Consider the following 22,014-nt stretch of genomic DNA (forward strand, 5'->3'; position numbering starts at 1 on the left):
AGCATAACTTTAAAAAACGTAATAAATGGATTTTGAAAAAAAACAATCCTCTTATCTATTACATCTTTTGCATTGCAGACCGCGCTGCGTGCAGGATTCTGAGTGATGTGGTTTATTTTCTGGCCCGCCAAAGCAAAAGAGCCAGAAAAAAACCGACACCAACTTTTTGTTTGACACGTCATGCGTCATGGCATTATTGGAAGATTTTCAAGAATCTTTTTACAACCCTACAATTAATCGATGCCGGCATAAACAGTTTAGTTCAGTTGATTTTGAATATGCGTACGATGCAATGTAATTCAATGCATATTTCCAGTTGTTTCATTACAGCACGTCCAAAAAGGAGTAGGAAGAAGAAGAGCGTATTTAATCCTACTCCTTTTCATATCATAGCATTTTTTTTCCCAATATTTCCTTGTTCTCTGTTTGTAACAGAACAGAAAATAAATAAATAAAAAATAAATATACCTTAGTAAGTAAACAAATATTAAATACATGAATAGTAGGGGTGTAACGGTACACAAACATATCGGTTCAGTGAGTACATCGGTTCAGAAGTCACGGTTCTGTTTATTTTCGATGCAGTAAGAAAACTACAAAATATAAATTTTTTGTGTTATTTATTTATCCAATTTGCAAAATCTTCCACCAAAAATATTTTTCTCAGTGGAATATTTGATGTGAAGTAATCGGATCCTTGGATAACATTGATTTTGATTCAATATTATGTTTTGAGCAAGACAGTTTGAAAGAAAAAAAAAACAGCTTTGTTTTATTAGTCAACGTTGCAACTTTTTCTATATTACATTTAGCCTTTAAGCATTTTTATTTCACTTTTGTTTATGTTTTTGTTTATTTTAATAGTATTTTTAGAATGTGCCGTGGGCCTTTAAAACATTAGCTGTGGGCCGCAAATGGCTTCTGGGGCACACTTTTGACACCCCTGCTATAAATAAAAAAAAATAAAATCCAAAAAGCAGAGTCTGGCGACGCATGCGCGTCTATCATAACTCTCTCACTCTCTCTGCCTCTGCCCCTCCCTCACGGATGCTGCTGCGTGCACAATTAGTTTTGTTTTTAACCCCTTCTTAACCCAGAACGTACATTGAAAATACACGCAACCCTAACTTAAAATGCTGGACATTTGAGGCATTTAAGAAACTCCACCCGGACAGCCCAGTAAAAGAGGACATATCCGGTGAAAAGCGGAGGAATGGTCAGCCCATCGTAGCCCGGTCGCTGCTAGCATGCCGTGTGTTGTGCTTCGGTGTGCATTGTTAATGCAACGTGCAGTAAACTGGAAACTCGTTCGGTACACCTCCGAACCGAACACCTGTACCGAAACGGTTCAATACAAATACACTTACCGTTACACCCCTAATAAATAGTCAATACCTCCCAAAAAAATTAAGAAAACAAGGTTCAAAATATATATGATAATTGTTGTTCTTTATACTTTGAGAACACTTGTAGTTTGAAAAGTCTCTTAAAACTGAATTATATTGGTGCTTTGTTTGATTTCTTTGGTTAATCCATTCCATAATTTAATTCCACATACGGATATGCCAAAAGTTTTAAGTGTTGTAGGTGCATACACATGTTTTAAGTTAGTTTTTCCTCTACGGTTATACTTCTCTTTTGTTGAGAAGAATTGTTGAACATTCTTAGGTAGCAGGTTATAGTTTGCTTTGTACATCCTTTTAGCAGTTTGCAAATGCACCAAATCGTTGAATTTCAATATCTGTGATGCAATAAATCAAGGGTTTGTATGTTCTCCATACCTAACATTATATTTGAATGTTTCATTCGATTAATTGGGGGGCGGTTTAGCTCGGTTGGTTGAGCAGCCGTGCCAGCAACTTGAGGGTTGCAGGTTCGATTCCCGCTTCCGCCATCCTAGTCAATGCTGTTGTGTCCTTGGGCAAGACACTTTACCCACCTGCTTCCAGTGCCACCCACACTGGTTTAAATGTAACTTAGATATTGGGTTTCACTATGTAAAGCGCTTTGAGTCACTAGAGAAAAGCGCTATATAAATATAATTCACTTCACTTCACTAATTGCCTAATTATCGGCCGAGGCCCATGAAGAGACACAACAATGGCGACTGTCTGAATGTATGGCAAGTTAAGCCATGAGGAAACACCACATTACAACCAAAAAAGCAGGAGGACACCACAACTACACCCGTCGTAAGTTTACACAACAGTACCAGCACCGTGACCACACACACAGACATACACTCTCCCGTCCAAAGGCAAAACCCAGTAACTCAATTTTGGTCAAAACCCAGCTGATAATAATTTTGGAGTTCCTAGGTGATATGCTTTACATTAGTGTATGCGATATTGTAATGTGTTCCGTAAGTAAGCGGTTACGCGCATGGCAGGACCTAGCAACTACCACATAACCGCGTAGATACAACAGAAAAACTTAGTATCTCAAGGGACCAATCGGAGCTTCTTTGTCAGTCGCCTTATTGTCCTTAATGAGACATTTGCACGATTGGGGGCCGACGGTCAACCTGATTATGTGATATTATGGCACGAGGGGATATTTGGAAGATTGGCCCAGGACGTTGCAAGCACCTTCATTAAATGTATTGTTCTTGATTCTTCCCCTTGCATACTCTTTTGGGCAGATAACTGTGGAGGTCAAAATAAAAACTGGACGCTGTACACGGCTCTTGCCCAATGAGCAAACGCAGAATGGGGCCCACCCGAGATTGTGATAAAATATCTGGAGAAAGGGCACCATTCATGAGAGCAGATTCAATCCGTGGCTCAATCGGCAAGAAAATGAAAGCTCAAGAAAACATCTATACGTTTGATGACTTTGTAAATCTTTGTAAGACAGCATCAAGATAGATTGGTTTTCCTTTGTTTTCTCAAAATCAGCTAGAAGTGAGTTACTAGGTTTTGCCTTTGGACGGGAGCACTGTCCCACATGCACGAGTGTACAGGAGGAAGGGGGACTTAACAGGAGAATCCCTTTAAAAGTAGCCATGATCAAGTCATGCTGCCACCACATTTTCACCTTCCATTTCAACGCCTTCACTTCCAGGGAGGTGCATGAGCTAGAAGCCCCGCCCCTAAGCTCACACCACGCTGCACAAACTGACCCCTGAAGTGGCGTTCAAATGGACTTGCGCTTTCGACCCGCTACTTACTCTGAGGGAGAGAGGCAGCTCGCCATTGGCTTGGCTGGAGGAGTACAAGTTGACATACTCGCCCTCCCCACCCTCGTCATTCGCACTCTCGCTCTACGGGAGGGAGAAAGAAGAGGAGGGGACACAAACCGAGATGTGAGGCAGCGGAGAGGGTGGGGCGATAGTGTTTCTGAGCTGCTGGGCGTCATCCTGACCAGCAGGTGTCACTGGAGTGCATTAAACATGTTTTCATTAGCAAGAAGAACATGCAGGAGTGCAACATGCTCGGAGATGACAGACTTTGTGGGCGGGGAGAATGAGAGCGGTCACTTCCGCCTTTTTTGACTGAGAACCAAACAAAAATGGCCGTTGTCCAACCGCTCCCCTCCCACGGTCCAGCCGGCCAACGCTTGTAACGCGGGGAAAAAAAAAACACCCATCCCTGCCCGCCGGCGAGCTCACCGCTGACGCGTGAAGAGAGTCGGCGAGAGACGGCTCGGAAGGAGGACAGACGGCCGCCGCGGAGGCTGCAAGGGAGGCCTCGGGCCCGCCCCCGCTACCATCCGCGATGGTCAGGGCGCCCTGGTCCACGCTCTGTGCGATCGGCGAGGAAGGGATATAAGACAGGAAAAAAAAACACAGGAAACAAAACAGAAAGAGAGAGCGTGAAGAGAACAGAGTGGCTTTGAAAACAGGAAAAAATAGAAATGCAGAAAGAAATTGAAGAGACCTAAATTCACACTTATTTTTCCTATTCTGTTGACCTGGATTAGGAGAGAAAGGAGGAAAGGTTGGACACAGAGCAAAAAAAAATAAACACCTAAAATGCTATGTTTTTTTCTGCTGTTTTGTGTGGACAGAAGTTTGATGCTGGAACTGACTATTTCTTATGTCGTTATTTCTAATGAGAAAAAAACATGTTTTGTTTCATCACAATTCTACTTCTTCCCCATAAACCATAGACCTACTCAGTGGGCTAGTGGTTAAAGTGTCCGCCCTGATATTGGTAGGTTTTAAATTCAAACCCGACCGTGTCATATCAAAGACGATAAAAATGGGACCCATTACCTCCTTGCTTGGCACTCAGCATCAAGGGTTGGAATTGGGAGTTTAATCACCAAAAATTATTCCCGGGCACGGCACCGCTGCTGGCCACTGCTCCCCTCACCTCCCAGGGGGTTAACAAGCGGATGGGTCAAATGCAAAGGACAAAATTTCACCACACCAAGTGTGTGTGTGACAATCATTGGTACTTTAACTTTAAATAATTGCAATAGTGATGTGTCGGACTTCAACAATCTTTGGTTCAGGAAAACGCTTTGTTTACTAGGTTGCTGCTTTGAATGATTGTTCAAAGGTTGGAGCATTTACAAACAAATAAAAGATTGATCAGGTCAAGATTACGTGCAGTGTTTGGAACATTGAATCAAAATGTTTTTGAATTTGTTCACATGTTAAAAGGGCAATTTTAATGCTGATGGTGTGCATTTACTAAAAATAATAATGAAAGCACGCAGACTTTTTTATTCCAACTGTATTCCCTAAACTACTGTAACCCCAGCCTCTACTGTAGCATCTATTCTATGCGCCTTATAATGCGGTGCGCCTTATATATGAACACAGTTTTAAAATAGGCCATTCATTGAAGGTGCGCCTTATAGTGCAGAAAATACGGTAACTTAGAATTTCATGGCTGCAACACGTGCCAAAGTAGTTGGGAAAGGACATGTTCACCAATGTGTTACATCACCTTTTCTTTTAACAACACTCAATGAATGTTTGGGAACTGAGGAAACTAATTGTTAAAGCTTTGAAAGTGGAATTGTTTCCCATTCTTGTTTTATGTAGAGTTTCAGTTCTTCAACAGTCCGGGGTCTCCGCTGTCGTATTAATACGCGTCATAATGCACCACACATATTCGATGGGACTGCAGGCGGGCCAGGAAAGTACCCGCACTCTTTTTTTACGAAGCCACGCTGTTGTAACACGTGCTGAATGTGGCTTGGCATTGTCTTGCTGAAATAAGCAGGGGCGTCCATGAAAAATACGGCGCTTAGATGGCAGCATATGTTATTCCAAAACCTGTATGTACCTTTCAGCATTAATGGTGCCTTCACAGATGTGTAAGCTACCCATGCCTTGGGCACTAATGCACCCCCATACCATCACAGATGCTGGCTTTTGAACTTTGCGACTATAACAGTTTGGATGGTTCGCTTCCCCTTTGGTCCGGAGGACACAATGTCGAATATTTCCAAAAACAATTTGAAATGTGGACTTGTCAGACCACAGAACACTTTTCCACTTTGCATCAGTCCATCTTAGATGATCTCGGGCCCAGAGAAGCCGGCGGCATTTCTGGATGTTGTTGATAAATGGCTTTGGCTTTGCATAGTAGAGCTTTAACTTGCACTTACTGATGTAGCGACAAACTGTATTTAGTGACAGTGGTTTTCTGAAGTGTGGTGCCCATGGTGATATCCTTTAGAGATTGATGTCAGTTTTTGATACAGTGCTGTCTGAGGGATCGAAGGTCACGGTAATTCAATGTTGGTTTCCGGCCATGCCGCTTACGTGGAGTGATTTCTCCAGATTCTCTGAACTTTTTGATTATATTATGGACCGTAGATGTTGAAATCCCTAAATTTGTTGCAATTGCACTTTGAGAAAAGTCGTTCTTAAACTGTTTGACTATTTGCTCATGCAGTTGTGGACAAAGGGGTGTACCTCACCCCATCCTTCCTTCTGAAAGACTGAGCATTTTTTGGGAAGCTGTTTTTATATCCAATCATAGCATCCACCTGTTCCCAATTAGCCTACACACCTGTGAGATGTTCCAAATAAGTGTTTTATGAGCATTCTTCAACTTTATCAGTATTTATTGCCACCTTTTCTTACTTCTTTGACACATGTTGCTGGCATCAAATTCTAAAGTTAATGATTATTTTTATCAGTTTGAACATCAAATATGTTGTCTTTGTAGCATATTCAACTGAATATGGGTTGAAAATGATTTGAAAATAATTGTATTCCGTTTATATTTACATCAAACAAAATTTCCCAACTCATATGGAAACGGGGTTTGTACAAAGGTTTTCAAAAAGTGCACTTAATTCTTACTATATTTACTGTTACCAAGTTTTCAGCAAACCAATGACTTGCAGTTCAGTAAAACATTTAAAAAACAATCATGTATGACATTCTGCCAACAAAATTCAATTGCATCCAAATTGTGCAGTATTTTCTAAAGCAAATTTATTCACGCAAGCCAATAATAAGCTGTGCTTAATAATGATTAATCACAGTTCCAGAGTGAAATTAGTCTGATTAAAAAAAGAATATCTTGATAACCCTAGTAAAAAAATAAATACAATTTTTTAAGGCGTGGCGACTTTTCTTTTCCCGGAGCGGGACACCACGATCAATTGCACATAGGGGAAACACTGCGATTATTAAATAATCAAAAGCTCTTTGTAATTGCCGCCTGCAGAGGACGCTGTGGCTTTAAAAACATCTGCCTGAAGAAAAAGTTGGATTTAAAAAACGCAAATGGAGCAACAGTTTGCTTGTTTAGTTGTAGTGAGGTGTGCCCAACAATTTGGCAAGTAGATGCTAAAAGGTTAGGTGAGAAGGTGAGTGTTAGTGTGGGTAACTGCAATGATGTGTGATGAGAGCAGGGAGGCCAGGCGCTCACCTGTTCCAACATGTTGCACATTCCAGCTGTGCTGCAGCATAGCACACAAATGCCTTCACAAACACACGCAGACGTGCAGTATGATGTGGAGGACTAAGCTCATTCTTTGGAAATGATTCGAATGTGTGAATGATGTAACGAGACACCGTAGCATTAGAAGAACCGACTGAACTCAATTCCTCGGATGCAAAGCATCCTTCTTGGTTGTCGCTGTGCTAAAAGATTGCAAACATTCCACAGAAACAAAAAAAGAAGAGACACAGGGCGGCGATGTCGTGCGTGGAGGAGGAAGGAAAGTGGAAAGATGAGAGGAAAGAAGCATGAGGAATGTGTTTTCCATCAGGTCCATCTGGTGCGGCATTCCACGGCAGATACACCCCCAGGGAGATCGGCGCCGTGTTGTGGCAAGCCTTGGGTCAACCAACCCTCGCAGGACCTGGCCCACGTGTGTGAGTAGCAGTCACAGACACAAGGATGGAGGAATGCTTCAATGCAACACAGACATGGCAGTCATGGGATTTACAAAAACCACAGCAAAGCACGCCGTCCACGATTTAGGTCTGACAAAAGGAGTCAAAACAGAAGCACGCACATGAAGAGGCCGTGTCACGTATGGACCATATACGCGGGTCACGCTACTCTGGACCGGTCCAGGACCGCCACACCGCACCTCAAGCGAGCAGGGGAGGGGTTTGGGGGGTGGGGGATCTTGAGTTTAGCAGGACGAGGACTAGGGAACTCACCGTGGGCGTGGTCAACGCGGCTTGGCCTATCAGGTAGGAGCTAGAGGCGGACATGCTGAGTCCCAGCCCAGAGCCCGCCTCCTCCATGGCCGCCACAGACGGCTGGAGGTGGCAGGAGAGAGAGGAAGAGGAGGAGGATGAGGGGGAGGAGGAGTGGGAGGCCTGAGAGGGAGAGAGAAAGAAGCGCAGAAAAAGAAAGGGGGTGTGAGTGAAAGGGAAGAAGAAACAGTTGATGAAACTAGTAAAGCAGGAGTGACTTAGCGCAGGTTTAATCAAAGTTTAGTAGCTGTGTCATCAAGTCAGGAAAAAGTGTGATAAGAGAAGTCTTCCTAGAAAGCTCTAATTACTGGAGGTCATGTGACTTATCCAGGTCATTTTCGCATCCATCGTGACACTCCAATAAAGCTTCCTTTAATGCTGCGGGCTTTAAGAGCTTTACAGAATTGAGGCCAACTAAAGCACTTTCATACATAGCCAATATGATCGGATCATTTTTTTCCCCCCACACGAACATTCTATACACACACACTGGAAAATTACTTTTTGCCTTTTTTTTTGGCAAAGCAGGGTAAAGTCGCTAAAGCTTGTATGTTTGGAGCGGGGGATTATGGCGCAGGCAAACTGGATTATTCCGATGGGCCATGTATTCAGTCCAAAACACAAGGCCAGATTGGGCCTTTTGTGGCGGCACAAAAGCGATATGCTGTACACCAGGGGTCACCAACCTTTTTGAAACCATAAGCTACTTCTTGGGTACTGATCGTCATTCCGTCGTACATTTTTTTTCCTTTTACGGAAGGTTTTTTGTAGAGAATAAATGATGAAAAAAACACTACTTTTTTCACACTAGTTTTTTTCACTAGTCGAATTAGTTAGTTTTTTTCTTAATTTTTTTCTGTTGAATTTTGAATTTTAAAGAATCGAAATTGAAGATAAACTATGTCTCTAAATTTAATTTTTTTGTGTGTGTTTTCTCCTCCTTTAAACCGCTCGGATATCTTCAACTTCGACTCTTTAAAATTCAAAATTCAATCGAAAAAATTAAGAGAAAAACGAACTAATTCGAATCTTTTTGAAAAAATTAAAAAAAGAATTTAGGTAGGTAGGTAGGTCTTTATTGTCATTGCAACAAATTATGGAACATCATTAGTAATTTTTCCAGATTAAAATTAATTTTAGAATTTTGATGAAATGTTTTAAATAGGTTATAATCCAATCTGCACTTTGTTAGAATATATAACAAATTGGACCAAGCTATATTTCTAACAAAGACAAATCATTATTTCTTCTAGATTTTCCAGAACCAAAATTTTAAAAGAAATTCAAAAGACTTTGAAATAAGATTTAAATTTGATTCTACAGATTTTCTAGATTTTCCAGAATATTTTTTTTGAATTTTAATCATAGTAAGTTTGAAGAAATATTTCACAAATATTCTTCGTCGAAAAAACAGAAGCTAAAATGAAGAATTAAATTAAAATGTATTTATTATTCTTTACAATAAAAAAAATACTTGAAAATTGATATAAATTGTCAGAAAAGAAGAGGAGGGAATTTAAAAGGTAAAAAGTTATATGTGTTTAAAAATCCTAAAATAATTTTTAAGGTTGTATTTTTTCTCGAAAATTGTCTTTCTGAAAGTTATAAGAAGCAAAGTAAAAAAATAAATGAATTTATTTAAACAAGTGAAGACCGAGTCTTTAAAATATTTTCTTGGATTTTCAAATTCTATTCGAGTTTTGTCTCTCTTAGAATTAAAAATGTCGAGCAAAGTGAGACCAACCTTCTAGTAAATAAATAAAATGTAAAAAAAGAGGCAGCTCACTGGTAAGTGCTGCTGTTTGAGCTATATTTAGAACAGGCCAGCGGGCTACTCATCTGGTCCTTACGGGCTACCTGGTGCCCGCGGGCACCGCGTTGGTGACCCCTGCTGTACACTATGCAACGGCAAAAATCTTGCAACTGCAGAAAGTGCCAGATATTTGTTGGGGGAAAGCAATCTTCGCATGCATGCACTTTACACGTGCTAAAATGTGAAAAGTCACAGAAACTGCTCTGTATTAAGCTACTTGATCGCAGGGTTGGGCAATAAAACAATATCAATATATATTGCGATCGACAAAGAATTGATAGAAATACATTTGATAAAACGCAAAAAAAATGTTTTCCTTTTACTGTATGTCGGAAGAAATTAGAAGTTGCAAGTCAAGGTTGGTTGCATAAACAAAGGGCACTCGCTCTTTGTCGCCGAGGAACGCAGGAAGACTGATCGGTAGGAGTGACATGCTAACAGCCTATCAGGTAACAGTATCAACTATCAAGTAGTTTTGCATGGAGTGAGAAGAGAACCTAAAAATAAGTAATGCAGAGAGCAGATAAATTGTCAAAAAAAGAGGTAAAGCCACCCCAACAGTATGACAGTTTTTTGCATTGTTTCAAACAGACTGTAGTCTGACCAATGTGGACCACCTTTGCCCCGCGCTCGCCCTTTAGAGCACAGCCGTGACTTCCTGCCACAAAATCTCCAGAAAATAGTTCTTCTCAGGTTCCTCTGTTTACATTTTCACACTTTTCACTATTTTGTTAAGCATTTCTTACATATTCCTTATTTTTGCACCTTCATTTAAAGAGACTATTGTTGTTAAGTGTTCAATGTGATTTTAAAATTGTGTTTACATTGGCCTTGTTCACACTGTAGGTCAAATCCAAATTTTTTTTGCCCATATGCGACCTGTATTGGATTTTTTCACGACAGTTGAACAGTGCAATTCAGAATTTTTCATAACCGACAAGGCCTCTTTCGTGTGTGGTTATAACCCGGGTATATCCGCCCTGAGATCGGTAGGTCGTGAGTTCAAACCCCGGCCGAGTCATACCAAAGACTATAAAAAAATGGGAACCATAACCTCCCTGCTTGGTACTCAGCATCAACGGTTGGAATTGGGGGTTGAATCACCAAAAATTATTCCTGGGCGTGGCCACGGCTGCTGCTCACTGCTCCCCTCACCTCCCAGGGGGTGATCAAGGGTGATGGGTCAAATGCAGAGAATAATTTCGGCACACCTTGTGTGTGTGTGACAATCATTGGTACTTCAACTTTAATATATGCGATTCGTCAAAATAGACGGTTATGTAAGAAATAGTTGACAACGAAGCAGAACACAGTTGAAAATAATATGCTTTAGGAACTCACGTGAAAGTTTTACCACTGCTCGCCCACAGAGATGCACTTGAAGCAGACATCGAAGCAAAATATCCTGTCAAACTGCCAGAGCATGAATTACCATGAATTGATTAACGTGGACCCCCAAGTTGAAAAACTTATTCGGGTGTTACCATTTAGTGGTCAATTGTACAGAATATGTACTGAACTGTGCAATCTACTAATAAAAGTATCAATCAATCAATCAATCAATCAATCAATCAATCAGCCAAAATATGTGTCCTCTTCCTTCTTAATCTTATACACGCCATAATTCTGTTCAGAAAATGTTGACTTTGATTACACAAAACCCTTGAAATTGAAACAAATGCGCCATGTTTACTTTTGGAAAAATTTCAGTAAGGTTGTCCCAATACCAATAATTTGTATCGGTACCAAAATGTATATTGATACTTTTCCAAATAAAGGGAACTACAAACAATGTCAATACTGGCTTTATTTGAACAGAAAATCTGACTACATTAAACACTCACAATCAAAGAACAATTTTACAAGGTTAAAATGTAAATTAAAAGGCAATGAAATGGCATCGACCCTGAAGGGAACGCCTGCCCTTGACTGCAGTCTGCACTGGACCGAACAGCAGGACAGGTCTAACAACTATATTAATTACTTCTCTCTCTTTAAACTCCTTGTGCAAATCTGAATTCTTATTATTTAAATGTTTACCGAAGTTTGAAGCAAAGGTGGTAATACTAATCGGCACATTTGGAGAGGTGCTTTAAAGCAGCTGTTGTGGGAGTAGGGTATGTGTGTGTGCTCCTTTAAGAATGGCAGTATGTGTGGTGAGTGACCTGAGTGAGTGAGTGAGTGGGCAAGTTAGGAGAGGTAGCGCAAGCATGAGCAGGAGTGTCAATAGCATGGTGGGTGTCCGGTTCTGGCCTGTGGAAATTATACGTAAAGTGACAAAGTTGTAACTAATCGATGGCCTCGTCATTCCGGCCTAAGAGTGGAAGCTTACAAACCCATTGTAAAGTGAAAACAAGCAGGATAGGTGTAAAACCGTACTTGTAACGCGATGCCTCCTTGTTCAAAACATCCCCTTTATTGTTAGTTTTGAAGCCCAAATACCTTCATGTTGCGCTTCACGCACTCTCTTTATTACCAGTAGAATTGTAGTTTTTTGCCATTTTTCCTCTCCAAGATGTAACTGCTTGTATTCACTTTGTGTGCGTTTTGACACAACATCATACGCCTAGCCCTGTAGTCACCGCCTCAAAGTGGTACCGTTTTTTTAAAAAAAGGTGATATAATACCGATTTCATTTGATTAGTACCACAATACTTTATTAGTAACGGTATACCGTGCAACTAGGGCTGGGCGATATGGCCTTTTTATTTTTAATATCGCGATATTTTTAGGCCATATCGCGATACACGATATATAGCTCGGTATTTTGCCTTAGCCTTGAATGAACACTTGTTACATATAATCACCACAGTATGGTGATTCTATGTGTCTACAATAAAACATTCTTGTTCATACTGCATTATATTTTATGCTCATTTTAAACTTTAATGCAGAGAAGGAAATCACAACTAAGTTTATCTACCAAAACTATATTTATTAAAGTTATTAGCAGGTGATTTTTCAAATGATGCTACATATTAGCAGTAATGCTACTTTTGGTAGCAACGCTTGTGCCCCACACTTGACGAATTAAAGTTGTCTATTCGACATATTCCCGCTTGAAGCCGAACCACTGGCAGATGATGGACCCCGTGCTGTTTTTCTTGGGAATCAATTCTTTCTTCATTTGTTACCAGATTCGCACCTTCTTTCTCTCGTATTACCCCTCGCAACACTCCGCCAGCATCACATCACGTCAGCCACGCTGCTACCTCTCTGCTGGGCGAGGGCGTATACGTATATGACGTATGACGTGACAGTATGTGCATGTGTAAGTTTGTGTGCTTGCTGTCTGTAAAGAAGGAAACACAAGAAGGAGTGGGAATGCCCACAGCTAAAAACAACTGCGTGAGAACGAATACTCGAATATTACAATATAGTCATTTTCTATATCGCACAGAGACAAACCCGCAATATATCGTGTATATCGGTATATCGCCCAGCCCTACGTGCAACCCTACATTGCAGTGCGTGTGACATCATGACGTCACGTCCCCATGCGGGTCAGGTTGCATTCACATTAGAAATCCACATTTTTTTGTAACTTGAATGGTCATTAAAAAGAGTGAATTTGACCCAAAAAAACTGAATTGGACATCCAACCCTGCAGTGTGAACAAAGCCATTGATTGTATTTCATGCTTGTGTTGACATTTCCTTTCCTTACTGCCTTGATAGCTGAGGGGATTATAATCAGAAGGTTATATTTGAAATAACAATTTTACATGTAATATATTTTTCTCCTGGTCCTTCTATTTGACAGTTCATAAAAAATATCAATAATTATCGATATCGACCGACATAAAGCACTTATATCGTTTTCAGACATATTGCCCAGCATTACTTGGATGACTTCATCTAGAGTAGAACCTTGCCAATGATGTGTTGATGAGCTACTGGATCAGGCAGGAACAGGCTTCTTCTTACAGTACTCTTGCTCTTCTTACTCTTTAATTGCTGTTTCATCTATCCCTGATTGGGATCAAAAGGATTGGAAGATAACGTCTCATCTTAGCACCCAATAAAAACCACACACTGTCTCAGCACAGACGTCTGCTCCGCTTGCAGGAGTGGCGATACAGTGATAAGGAAGCAGATAGGTGAAGTTGATAACAAGATAGCGGCAAGCTTTATGGATTTCCACAGAAATGTACTTTAAAGTACGCACACCGTTTCTAATCCAGCAAAAAAGACCAAAAACCTTTGAACTGGCGGATTGATGCACACACACACCAGCACACACAGTGGAATTTCTCACCAGTTGTCGTTGCTTCGGGGGCAGTGCTGGGGGATGGAGGGGCTCGTGGACCGAGTCGGTGCTGCTGAAGGAGTCGTTGAAGCCGTAGACCTCCTGGAAGCGCTTATTGCGCTGCTCATAGATGCTCTCGCTCTGCGGCATCTGGTAGAAGACGGAGGGCTGTGGCTCGGAGTAGTCTTCCACAAACTGCATGTACTGCAGGACTGGACACAACAGAACGTAGTGTCAGTGACTTTAGTGAAACAGAGACGCTTTTGATGCTTGTGTCAAACAAACGCTCAACTTTACCTTTGAACCTATTAATCTAAAACATAATATTTGAAGCGCTCCAAGTACAGTAAGAATAGGTGTGTAACAATATGAAAATTAACAATGGCGGTAAATAACAATAATAATGATTATTGTGAGCTACATTATCATTATTATTGCGGTGCTCAAAAAGTACTCACAATTTGTACTTAAAAAAAGAAAATAACTGAAATAAATAAACACACACTATACGGTGTGGGCAAAATTAACAAAATATTGTTTTAGCATTATTAAAGCTGTGTTTCAATATGTTTATTTTCCCTTTTAAGTAGAATGTAAACATTTTTTAATGATAAGGGCTAATTTAATAAAGTGTTCACTTGGTTTTATTTCCAGTTTATATGACATGATGCAAGTTCCCTTCCTGTGGTAGACACCACCTTTTATGTTATTAAAGTTGTTAAAAAAACACTTCTGACTGTGTTGTATTCCTTCGAGTATGGATCGATCAATCTGTGCTAAGACAGCAAATTTCACAATTGAATAGTTTGGTGACTCAGACAACAATGTGCTTGTATAACATAATGGGCAAAGAATGTCTTGTATTTATTTTCACCTTTACCCTTGTCAGTTCGTGAGTTTATCAGACTGCAGTTATCAGTCGCAGTTATTCGATTATTTTGATTTAAAACGGTGACACCAACGATCGGGAGTTTTACCGCGGTAAAACCGTTTATTGTTACAGTCCTAGTAGAGACATTTTTTACAATGACCTGGCTGGCCCTGATTCTCTGATGACTCTGATCCGTATGTATGGAATGACATAATGGACTGACAGGAAGTGATGTCAAAGGCGTGTCAGGAAATGACCAAACCCATTGTAGCACATCCTGGTATTCTCTTCCCCCTCCTATTCACTAAGAAATATTTCCCTGACATGAGCTATGCCTCAGTGAAGCCACTTCCCAAACCAGACTCTCCCCTCCTGCTCTCTTTGTCCCTTCACTCGCTTCTGTGCCCTCTATTCAGTCAAGTCATTTCAACATCTTGCAACTTCCTTTCCCCACCCACCCCCAACTTCACTCACTGTGTCTGCTTTTCTTTTCTGGCAGTGGTGGCGGACAGGCGGGGACATCCGCGTTCTCGCTGGCCAAGTACTGGGCGGCAAACACACCCCCGTTTGTCTGGGGCATGGGCGAAATGGGCGTGTAAAGTGGGAACGGTGGCGTGGGGTGCAGCTCCTCCTCTGACAGGTTGTCGTATTGGGAGGGGTAGCGCTCGTAGAACAGCTTGGAGCCCACGTCCGGGAAGGGCGACGTCTGGGCACTGCGTCGCTTCTTCTGGGGAAGCGCTGGCGGGGCGCTGATGCGCGCCAGGGGGTTGCTGTGATGGGGCTGCGGTGTCCAGTAGTCGAGGGGCTGATGCGGGGGAGGCGCGCTGAAGCGGGGGTGTGACGGATGCTGTCCGGGGACGGGTGAGGACGACTCGCTGTGAGACTCGGGCAGAGGGCTGAGACAACCTCCCACCGGTATTGGAGGCAGGCTATCCCCAACTGACAAGTCCTGGTGGAGAAAGTCGTAATCTGGGTCGTAGTTTTCCGTGTTGTCTGAAAAAAATCAAGCAAAAGGGGGCACATTAGAATAGAATAGAAAGTACCTTATTGACCCCTGGGGGAAATTCAGCACCACAGTTCGCTCACAATAGACAATAATAATAATAATAAATAATATATAACATATATTATATATAATATATAATATATGAGTAATATAAATACACTCTACATTTAAGTGCAGTCAAGAAGGAACATATGCATTATTAGGTTCTACAAAAACAAAACAATATGTTTAAAAATCCTGAAAAACTGCGTTCGGGCACTGTTGTCAAAAGCAAACATTTAAAGCCTAGAATGTGCATCAATTACCCTGGAAAAACTCACAATATCACCGAGTATATATTTCTCATTTCTAGTTAGAACATTTAAACAAACCTAATGCAATCCCCCGGATAGTCATTTTTCAGTGAGACATAAGAATTTGTTTTTAGGCAACATTTTTTCTGAAGAAAAAAATACTGCTCTTGGGCATCACATGTTTTCACAAAACTAGTAAGTATAGTCAATAATAGTGGTAAGTTTTATTTTTTAATTATTAAGGTTTTTAAAGGGGGGACTGCACTTTTCTTGGAATTTTGCCTATCGTTTGAAATCATTATGAAAGACATCACAACTGATGTACTTTTTTAAACGTAATCAAGAGTCCGCTTGCAATGGAGTGTATAGGAGTTGCCCTATTCTGTCTATAAAAAAAACACAGGGTTTCCCACACATTCATTTATTTTTGGCGGCCCGCCACGAAAGAATTACGGCCGCCACAAATAAAAAAAAAAATTACAAAAAAATAAATAAATAAAAATTTTCCGGCTTTTGACTCGCTCGACCGCTCATAAAAGCAATGGGACTCTGTCTGTGAATGGAGCTTTTAGTTACATATTATATAAATATTATATAAATATGTATATAAATATGTACATAAAGTGTTGTAATTATATTCCAACGCCGCATTCTTCTTGGTCATCGCCGCTGCCACCCCCCCCCAAACATCTGGTCTAACTAACTAGCATAGGCTTATAGCTAAAGATCAACAACACTTTGTTTTCCAACTATTGCAAACAAACAAAGTGAGTGTGAAGGACAGTGTTGAGAAGAAGTGGATGAGATTGATTAAAGAAAGAAATCATTAAAAACATGACCGACCAAGACAGTTGGAGCCTAGCACTTCTAGTCTTCACTACAATAAAGCAGGAGCTTCGTCCCAGAGAAGGACATTTAAATAATATCTAAACGGCGAACATTTATCCATGAAAATATGTAGAAAAGGCTAATTGTGTGTTTGCCAGAGAAGAAGCTCAAAGAACGTATGGAAGTTTGCTCTCCAAGGTAAGTACTATATATTATTATTACATTACTTCATAAACTACTGTATGTTTTTGTGGTACTTTCTATTGTATTGTTTTTCGAAAAATACTTATCTCTAAGTTTGTTTTTCTTTTTATAACGCTTGTTACATGTTAAATTGTTGATGCTATGGCGGGGCCAACCACCAATCAAATGGATTTCAATTAATTTCAATGGGCGATGTTGATTTGAGATACAAGTATTTTACGTTAGGAGTTTGGTCAAATAACTAATTAAACTTTACAAATGCTTATCACCTTGACTTATGATTACAAAGCAAGTAATGCATCACTATGTACGTAAAAATATATAAGACAGTATTTTCACGGTGGCAGAGGGGTTAGTGCGTCTGCCTCACAATACGAAGGTCCCGCTGTCCTGGGTTCAAATCCAGGCTCGGGATCTTTCTGTGTGGAGTTTGCATGTTCTCCCCGTGAATGCGTGGGTTCCCTCCGGGTACTCCGGCTTCCTCCCACTTCCAAAGACATGCACCTGGGGATAGGTTGATTGGCAACACTAAATTGGCCCTAGTGTGTGAATGTGAGTGTGAATGTTGTCTGTCAATCTGTGTTGGCCCTGCGATGAGGTGGCGACTTGTCCAGGGTGTACCCTGCCTTCCGCCCGATGTAGCTGAGATAGGCGCCAGCGCCCCCCGCGACCCCGAAAGGGAATAAGCGGTAGAAAATGGATGGATGGATGTATTGTTGATTAATACTTCTGTGTGAAAATTATGCCTGTGTATGCTAGCTTCCTTAATTCATTATGTGTCCCGCTGACAGCCGTTTTGTGCTTGCTCGTAGTGATGAGATTGGAGGAAGCCGGCTTCGTACCCCACCAGGTTTTTAATTGAGATGAAAACGGACTTTTCTGGAAAAAGATGCCAAAGTGGTTTTATTTCACAGCAGGGGGGAAAACTTCCTCTCATTTAGCGGCGCCTCTTCCGAGAGAACACACACTTCACCACCGCCCCCGCTCCCGCCATTGCTCCCTCTATCTGCTCCTTTCTCTCCTCTCAGGAGAAGCAGCTCATGGAGGGACTTTTGCCAATCTTAATTGAAGTGGATTTGACTTTTTGAAATGCTGATTATGCTGATTGTCAAAGTTAAGAATGGTTGTAATTTCTGATTGTTTGCAAGGGCACCTAGGGTACTTACCCCATGTGTCTTGTTTTAGCTTGTTGAAAAATATCCTTGTTTGATATGCAGTACTGTATAGCACTTTATATTGTGTTCAAAGTTTACAAACCTTCAATATAATCTGGACTTTTGTCAATTCATTATTCATATTTCTATTGTTTCATAAGCAGAAATTTGCTTCACTTTACAAACTTTTCTATTTACGAACCTGGTTTAAGAACCAATGTGAAATACTATAATGAAGCGATTATACATTTATAGACAATAACTGCTTCAAGTGGTTTATTGAGGACAGCTATAACTGCGATGAGGCCCTCAATAAATACTAGTTTGACATGAATTGATTAACGTGGACCGTGACTTAATCAAGTTCAAAAACTTATTCGGATGTTACCTTTTAATGGTCAATTGTACGGAACATGTACTGTACTGTGCAATCTACTAATAAAAGTCTCAATCAATCAATCAAACACCCCTGGTGGAGAGGTTCATCTGCAATATGTAGGTCTTGGCCTCGTACCGAGCGTCTCACAGCTGGTGTTTCGAGAACACTGTCCGCTGTCTTGCTCCATGGAAGAAAGCTGCTCGTCTGACTTGCTGAGTTTGCCCATGCTACTGCAGGGCGACAGGCGTGGCGAGTCGCCCCCGTACGACTGGCTTCCCCCCGAGAAACGCCTGTGAAGGAACTCCTGCTCGTAGTCCTGCTGCTGCAAACAAACAAAGATAAGTTGCTTTCGTCTGCCCTCGCTGTTCGTCAGCCTCATGACAAAGTCACCTGTCTGTGGACGCTGCAGGGCAAACTGGAGCCTCGGCTCATGGGGGCCACCACCGCCACCCGCGTTGGCGAGGGGGCGGACTGACGCTTCTTCGGGGGGAGGGCTGGTGGAGGACTGTTACAGATAAAAAGACGCAATGGAACAGAATAAGAACACAAAACATCTTCACGCGCAAACACATGAAGAAAAGACATCCCCCACAGGACGATTAGAGATCGACCGATTATCGGTGGTCCCGATATTTGGCATATATCGTTTTGGTGCTATCGGGGTGTATAATATATTCTGAACGAGTCATGGATGCATAGCATTCTGGGAACTTGTTATGTTGCGTTTATAATGTGTTACAGTGCGGATGTTCTCCAGAAATGTGTTTGTCATTCTTGTTTGGTGTGGGTTCACAGTGTGGTGCATATTAGTAAGAGTGTTAAAGTTATTTATATCCCATCATGGCGTAGTGGGTAGAGCGGCTGTGCCAGAAACCTGGTTGCAGGTTCGCTCCCCACCTCTTGACATCCAAATCGCTGCCGTTGTGTGCTTGGGCAGGACACTTTACCCTTGCCCCCGGTGCCGCTCACACTGGTGAATGAATGATAGGTGGTGGTCGGAGGGGCCGTAGACGCAAACTGGGAGCCTCGCTTCAGTCAGTTGTGGCTACAAATGTAGCTTACCACCACCAGGTGTGAATGAATGATGGGTTCTGACTTCTCTGTGAGTGCTTTGAATATCTAACAATAGAAAAGCGCGATAGAAAATCTAATTAATTATTATGATTATTATATTATCATTATTTATATACATTTTCTAAGGAGAGTTCTCATATTTTGAAATGCAAATGTTGATGCTCCTCTGACCTGCAACATTAAACACATGTAATAAAAGGGTTTGAGAAATCTCTGGATGTTTTTTGGTGCTAAATGTACCACAATATTAGCACCGCATAAAACATTACGTCGCTACTGGTCTAATGTTTCCTAAAAAAAAAAAAAGTTAAAAAACTACTCAAAGCCTAAAAGTCCAGCTGCTAACGAATGCATACTATTCACAGTTTTTATTTTATTTTGCCTATCGTTCACAATCCTAATGAGAGAAATAAGACACAACTTTTTTTTTTTGCATTCTAATCTGTAAAAATCGGCTCGCTCTTGGTGGCTGGTAATGGAGCTAATGGGAGCCATCCATTCTGCCGCTAAATCACTTTAAAAATGCATCCAAAAACAGCAAACGATACTTCATTTACGTTCCGTAACCTGTATAATAACCAAGCTGAAGAGACATTGTTATTGTAAGAGCGAACACAGAGGAACTGTTTATCTAGCATAGAAAAACATTGTCATGGCGTCGGCATGGTACTGTATTAACCTGTAAGCGTCAGCAGCTGAATGGCTTTTGAGTTTTTAATGCACAACACAATGTGATAGGACACCAATCTGTAATGATTGAAATACATTAACAATCATAATACAGTATCTTTAAAGTATTAGCCCAGATTTCATGGTTTGTTTGTACAGAGCTAGCAAGATATTGTATGTAGTTGTAGTAACAAGCATGTTGTGCTGCATGTATTATGGTCAATATTGTTGTGACTCACAAATTTTTTGAAGTGGACTTTGGGTAAGCACAATATTTATGTCGGCATAGCTTGGCTCTAAATTCCACATTTACACCAGTAAGTCACGCTGACCTCTCCCTCTCCGCACCAACGTTCCATCCTTTTCTTCGTGCTCACTTCTATGACCAATAGTTCATTGTCCGTATATTCCGTTTAAAAAAAATAAGGTTGAAAATCCTTATTTGTCCAAAAATAGTCGTCTTTGTTGTCTGTTACCAAGTCTGCATTGATTAGAAAACGCTCATGTTTGTTTCCGGAAGTCGGAAAACACATTTGTTGCCGGAAGTCTGAAGCGTGCTGCCATGGAAATGGAAGTAAATGCACTGAGGAAAGACGTTCCAAAATACGGTAAAAATTGTACCTATTAAAAATTGTTATCAACATGCCTGTAACTAAATATATGTACTTGGAAGATTTTGAAGTTGTTTTAGAAGGCTACAATGGTGACTCCCATTAGAGGCATCTTTCAAGCGTGTATCGTCTTTAAAATCCTAAAAAAACCTGATCATAACGATTGAGAACAATACAAAAAGTGCAGTTCCCTTTTAAAAAAGTTTGACTGCAAATGAATAACGCCTCCAAAAATCGTTTATCCTTGACTACTAATAATCGGTATCAGCCCTGGAAAAACCCATATCGGTCGATCTCTACAATATTAGCCCCTCTTAGCTACGACACGAGCAGGTACTGTTTTTCATGCCGTCATACTTGCATCTGGGTACATCAAAAATGGGGCATAATGCAGAACACGATATGATGTGGGAGGACACTGCATTGGTGAGTCTCACACACTCATGCAAAAGACCGTCTTCTGATTGGATCTCAAGGACTGTCCGAGACAAAACAAATGTTGGGGGGGAGGCATGCAGGTCTATCCAATTCAGAAGCTTGATGAAGGCAGGTGGGGAGTATGTTGTAATGAACACGTGATGCTGGGGCGCTAACATACTTCTCCTTCTGAGAGGGTTTCCTTTGGCCAGCGTCAGAACTCAACTGTGCTCTGTAGCCAGAACCCAAAGGCAGACAAAGGATGAGTCAGGCAGAGAAAAAATGTAAAAAAACAAAAACCAAACAAAATAAGTGATAACTAACTCAACTCAAAAATGTTAAATTAAATAAACACACACATATACTCCTTTGAGCTGTGAGAGACAATTCCAGAAAGTGAAACAGTTGACGTAAAAACAACCACTTCTGTTAAAAAAAGGCTACCGCAGGGTTTCAAGGTGGGTCGCAGAAAAAAAAAAACTGTTATGAGAGTATTAAATGCACCTGAGCTCCGCCATCTTGGTTTCAGGAAGGGGAGGTTTTGGGGGGGCTATTTCCTCATCAGTTGCATCCGGGGGGGCCTCGGCAGGAGCCGCCGCTGGAGCCGCCTTCAAGGCCTCCGACTCCCGCTCTAGGAGAGGCATCTCAGAAGGCACTTTGCTACACACGGGACATCATTTTTTTGTATTATTATTATTACTTACAACCTTTTTTCTACAACTTTTCATGCACATGTTTTAGCACCTGTTTCAGAATTAGTAGGGCCTTAGACTAGTGGTTCTCAAATGGGGGTACGCGTACCCCTGGGGGTACTTGAAGTTAT

General features: G+C 41.1%; 1 protein-coding gene across 12 annotated transcripts in view; it reads right to left on the reverse strand.

The window, feature by feature from the left end:
- rapgef1b (Rap guanine nucleotide exchange factor (GEF) 1b) overlaps window positions 1–22,014 on the reverse strand; it is a 145,355-nt gene that overhangs the window by 19,438 nt on the left and 103,903 nt on the right. For 2 of the 12 annotated variants that reach the window (XM_061908220.1, XM_061908217.1), the window contains exons 6-14: window positions 21,696–21,851; window positions 21,373–21,423; window positions 18,811–18,925; window positions 18,556–18,742; window positions 15,031–15,549; window positions 13,695–13,897; window positions 7,586–7,747; window positions 3,611–3,742; window positions 3,170–3,262 (exon numbers count right to left, since the gene is read on the reverse strand). In XM_061908220.1, coding sequence (XP_061764204.1) covers window positions 3,170–3,262; window positions 3,611–3,742; window positions 7,586–7,747; window positions 13,695–13,897; window positions 15,031–15,549; window positions 18,556–18,742; window positions 18,811–18,925; window positions 21,373–21,423; window positions 21,696–21,851 — 1,618 coding nt within the window. The remainder of the gene's footprint in view (window positions 1–3,169; window positions 3,263–3,610; window positions 3,743–7,585; window positions 7,748–13,694; window positions 13,898–15,030; window positions 15,550–18,555; window positions 18,743–18,810; window positions 18,926–21,372; window positions 21,424–21,695; window positions 21,852–22,014) is intronic. The other 10 variants (XM_061908218.1, XM_061908221.1, XM_061908222.1 and 7 more) reach the window with 10 other exon arrangements.

Source organism: Nerophis ophidion, linkage group LG08 (genome assembly GCF_033978795.1).
Source record: "Nerophis ophidion isolate RoL-2023_Sa linkage group LG08, RoL_Noph_v1.0, whole genome shotgun sequence".
In the NCBI taxonomy this organism is placed as follows: domain Eukaryota; kingdom Metazoa; phylum Chordata; class Actinopteri; order Syngnathiformes; family Syngnathidae; genus Nerophis; species Nerophis ophidion.